The sequence below is a fragment of the Macrobrachium nipponense genome, chromosome 3, assembly GCF_015104395.2.
Source record: "Macrobrachium nipponense isolate FS-2020 chromosome 3, ASM1510439v2, whole genome shotgun sequence".
Taxonomy (NCBI): Eukaryota; Metazoa; Arthropoda; class Malacostraca; order Decapoda; family Palaemonidae; genus Macrobrachium; species Macrobrachium nipponense.
In genome coordinates this window covers 130,392,244-130,396,668 of record NC_087202.1, presented here as the reverse complement: position 1 = coordinate 130,396,668, position 4,425 = coordinate 130,392,244, and the positions used below count along the sequence as shown (strand labels likewise).

The 4,425-nt window shown below is 57.1% G+C and overlaps 2 protein-coding genes across 2 annotated transcripts; both read right to left on the bottom strand.

Moving 5' to 3' along the window:
• Positions 1-377: 377 nt before the first annotated feature.
• On the bottom strand, positions 378-896 carry LOC135222521 (uncharacterized). The gene has a single exon (XM_064260606.1). The coding sequence runs from the start codon at positions 894-896 to the stop codon at positions 378-380; it is 519 nt and encodes a 172-aa protein (XP_064116676.1).
• A 1,743-nt stretch (positions 897-2,639) lies between these two features.
• On the bottom strand, positions 2,640-3,248 carry LOC135222520 (uncharacterized). Its single transcript, XM_064260605.1, has one exon. The coding sequence runs from the start codon at positions 3,246-3,248 to the stop codon at positions 2,640-2,642; it is 609 nt and encodes a 202-aa protein (XP_064116675.1).
• Positions 3,249-4,425: the final 1,177 nt, after the last annotated feature.

Here is a 4,425-nt window from a genome sequence, read left to right as displayed (position 1 = left end):
TAGGGTGTAATTGTTGGATGATTTCCTAGTACTTCTGATCGTTACTCGCGGAAGCGAGCGGGCCGGCGGAGGCAGCCTCGGGTGCGCGAGACCAGCTGCTGTGGTAGATCCTCGGCCTCGGAGTCCTCAGGAATTTTAGGGGACGGGATGCCTCCCCTGAGGTGACCCTCGGGGGGTTCGACCGTCTTCCGAGGGCGGCTGCGGCTACGACTGGGTGGTTTGGCGATCGATGGAGCCGCTTCTTTCCGAGGAAGAGTGAGGCGCCCTATGGAATCCGCGTCTGCGTACTCTTCGTCCATAAGGAAAGCTGGTTTCAGTTGGTCGATCATGACCCAGTCCTCACGACCATTTATGGAAGGGGCCTCAGTAGGGTCTCGTTAGTGGCGGGCAGCGGGCGTTGTCCCTGATGAAGACGTGTTTGCAGGATGATAGGGCCTTCGGGAGGTTTTGAAGCAGGGCGTAAATTTTCTGGTGGATTCCCGAAGTCTGGTGATGGAGACGTCGGCGTCATCAGTATTGGTCGGGAAGAACTCGCCTGGGACTGTCAATGGTTCCCAGTATACCTTCTCCGCAGGTGATGCTTCGCCGTTTGCCCGAGGGGCGTTCCTGAGGCCGAGGAGGACCCACGGTAGTTGGCTCTTCCAATCCTTGCCGGTGCAGCGTGCCATTAGGGAAGCCTTGAGCGATCGGTGGACCCTCTCCACCATGCCGTTAGCCGCTGGGTTGTAGGCGGTGGTGGCATATAGCGATGTCCCCATTAGGCGGGCCAGGGCGGTCCACAACTCCGACAGGAAAACAGGTCCGCGGTCCGTCGTGCTCTCATCTGGCACTCCGAATCGACTGATCCAGCTGGCGAGAAGGGCTTCGGCGCATGCTTTGGTGGTTGCCTCCGACATCGGCGTCGCCTCAGGCCATCTGGTGGAGCAATCGATTATCGTCAGGAGGTATCTGGCACCTTCCGACGGGGGCAGGGGACCCACGACGTCTATGTGAATGTGGCCGAATCTTCGTTACGGCTGCGGGAATTCCCCCACGCCTGATTCTGCGTGCCGACTTACTTTACTTGTTTGGCAAGGAACGCAGGTCCTATCCCACTCGAGGGAGTCCTTCCAAATTCCATTCCAGACGAACTTCTCTGTCAGAAGGCTCATCGTCGTCTGGCCCAAGGGGTGCAAGAGTCCATGTATGACGTCGAATATGGTTCTCCTTCAGGAGGCTGGAATCAGCGGGCACGGGCGACCTGTACTGATGTCGCAGAGGAGCATCGTGCCCGCGGGTCCGAAGGGCACGTCCTCCCACTTGAGGGCGGTGATAGCTGTGCGATATGCGGCAGTCTCCGGGTCGGCGGCCTGTTCTCGGGCGAGGTCTTCATAATCGATCCCGAGGTGCACGGCGTTGATTTCTATCCTCAAGAGGGCATTCACCACTGGGTTCTTCTCACCGGGAACGTAATGGATGATTCAGCCGAACTCAGCAATGGCTGCCAGGTGCCTCTGTTGTCTTGCTGACCAGGCGTCGCCCGCCTTGGTAAAGGCGTGCACCAATGGGTGATGGTCTGTCCTGATAAGGAAGGGGGCGCCCTCGAAGAGGTAGCGGAAGTGGTGCACTGCTTGGTACACTGCCAGGAGCTCGCGGTCGAATGTGCTGTATCGCGTCTCGGTGGGTGACACTTTTTTGCTGTAGAAGGCGAGTGGCTGGGACCTGCCCTGGACCATCTGCTCGAGGACAGCCCCGCAGGCGATGTTGCTGGCGTCAGTGGTGAGGCGTAAGGGCGCAATAGGGTCTTGGTGGCATAAGGTTGCATCTCTGGCGAGGGCCATCTTCGAGTTGTGGAAGGCCTGCGCTTGTTCTGCTTCCCACATCAGGTTTTTTGGTTTCCCCTTCAGGACATGTGTTAGAGGGAACATGGTGCGGGCGGCGTCGGGGATGAACCGGCGGTAGTAGTTGACCAACCCGATGAATTCTTGCAGGGACTTGACCGTGGTTGGGGTCGGAAACTTCTGCACCGCACCCACCTTCGAGGCCATGGGGCGCACGCCTGCTGCGGAGATCTCGTGTCCGAGGAAGTCCACCCTCTCGGCGCCGAAGGTGCACTTGTCGAATCGGACGACCAGCCCGTTTTCCTGGAGGCGTTTCAGAACCGCTCGGACATGGTGTAGGTGCTCCTCCGGGGACCTGGAAAAAATTAAAATATCGTCGATGTAGAAGACGCAGAAAGGCAGGTCCCCCAGGATGCTGTCCATCATGTGCTGGAAGGTGGCCCCTGCGTTTCTCAGGTTGAAGGTGGAGTAATGGAAGACGTAGGAGCCGAAGGGCACGATGATGGCGGTCTTGGGGACATCCTCGGGGTGCACGGGAACCTGAAAATAAGATTTTAAAAGGTCCATTTTCGTGAAGATTTTCGCTCCATGGAAGGGTCGCGCGGCAAAATCCTGCATGTTTGGCAAAGGGGTAGATGGGTCGGGGATCGTAGCGAGGTTGAGTCTCCTGTAGTCTCCGCAGGGCCTCCAGGGGCCGTCAGGCTTCCGTACCATGTGTAGGGGCGAAGCACAAGGGCTTGACGCTTTCTGGCAGATACCCATTCATTCCATTTCCGAGAACGCCCTTTTTGCATCCTGAAGGCAGCCCGGAGGGAGTCGTCAGAACTTCGCGTGTGTCGGGGGCCCCGTGGTGGTGATGTGGTGGAATATTCTGTGCTTGGGTGGCGTCCCCGCCGCCTGACGACGTTCCGGTTTGAAAACTTTGGGGAATTCCTGCAGGAGGTTGCCGTACTTGTGGGGGGTGATTGTACAAATTGTGGGGGCGCCTGAGCCCGCTGCTAGCGGTAAGGAACGGCATGTCCCCGTGCTGAGGAGGCATTTGCGACCCACGTCAACCAGGAGGCCGTTATGCGCCAGGAAATCCGCCCCCAGTAGTGGAATCCTGATGTCTGCGATGGTGAAATTCCAGACGTAGTTTCGCCCCAAGATGGATATCTTGAGGGACTTCGTGCCATAGGAATGGATGGGGGTCCTGTTTGCAGCAACGAGGGCAGTTGGTTTGTCATGCTCGCTGCTACGGTCTTTTCCTAATGGCGTGAATATCGAGTGCATCGCCCCTGTATCCACCAGCATCCTCCGGCCGGAGATCGCGTCACGGACATAAAACCCTACGGCGTGTGGTTCCGACGAGGCCGCTGCCACGGGCGACTTTGGTTTTGTCTGCCGTTGCGGTTTTATGGCTGCAGGAAGGTGCAGGGGCTTTCGCATCTCCTTGAGTGCCTTCCGAACCTTCAGTGGTAGTGGCACCAGGAGTTTTTGCCCCGCTGCGTGTGGGAGGACTTCCTCTGGGTCACGGCGCCGATCTCTTGCATTGGGTCGTCGTCGTCTTCTCCCTTCTCTGAGGCTAGGCACAATGAGGATCGGGGAGAGGCGAGCCTTGCAGCCTTGCTCGACAGTGTCATCTTTTTTGCTTTCTCCAATAGTTCGTCGTCGTGGAGGGTATATGTGTCCGTTAGCTGTCCTCGGACGTCTGGCTCGAGTTGCCACAGGAATATTTCGCGGCTCAGGCAGATTTCCTTCTTCTTCCCATCGGGACCTACTTCAGGAAGGTGGACAAGGCCCATCACCATGTCCCAGGCATCCTGTGGGTCGGCGCCTCGCATTGGGTTTGTAACTAGGTCAAGGCCGCGGGCGGCTTTTTCAGCGATGGGCGTGGAGTAGGCTGTCACGAGTCTTGTTTTTATTTTATCAAATGTGACAGGTTCGGTCTGTGCTCGACCGGTCAGCCAGGGAGTTATTCGGTCACATACCTCTGTCGGGAGGGCTGCCGTGACGAGGTCAGCCTGCAGTACCTTGTCCGTGAGTCCCGCGACCCAGAATTGCCCTTCAGCTCGGATGAACTAGGCGGTTGGGTTCGTTGTTGTGAAGGGGGGCAATTTGACAGCTTGAGCGGTAGCTGTGTTTGAGACCATCGTTGAGGCAGGGGAGGCCTGGGTCTCTCGCGCAGAACTGTCTGCGTCCATTGTCCTTTCTCACAAAACGGTCAACAGGATCATAAATGGCGAGCCAAACCATTTGAGGAACGCCTGAACACACCTTGGGAAGGTATGCCGTATTTAGTCCGTTAGAGGCGTTGGTTTTTTTCCAGGGTAGGAGCTTTCAGAGATCTATACTGAGGCGCCGTGTGAGTCCGTTAAAGATCTCTGAAGGTGAGCAGCAGTAGTTAGTCCCTTAATGGCTGAGCTAAAACCACTTGGGTCACCGTCCAAACCGGGAGGTCACCAGTTGTGAGGTGTGGACAAAGAGGCAGGTAGTAGTGTACTGACTTTATTACAGGTAAGGGGAATTCAAATATACAGCATGCGGGCGGAAATGTGGTATCCGACCCGCCGAGAAGAAAAGTGTGGGTCGGCGAGACCCGATTTGTGTTTCTTGCGAGACATAT

Coding starts and splice junctions, on each gene's coding strand:
- LOC135222520 (XM_064260605.1), bottom strand. CDS start 3,248: ATGCGAAAGCCCCTGCACCTTCCTGCAGCCATAAAACCGCAACGGCAG.
- LOC135222521 (XM_064260606.1), bottom strand. CDS start 896: ATGTCGGAGGCAACCACCAAAGCATGCGCCGAAGCCCTTCTCGCCAGC.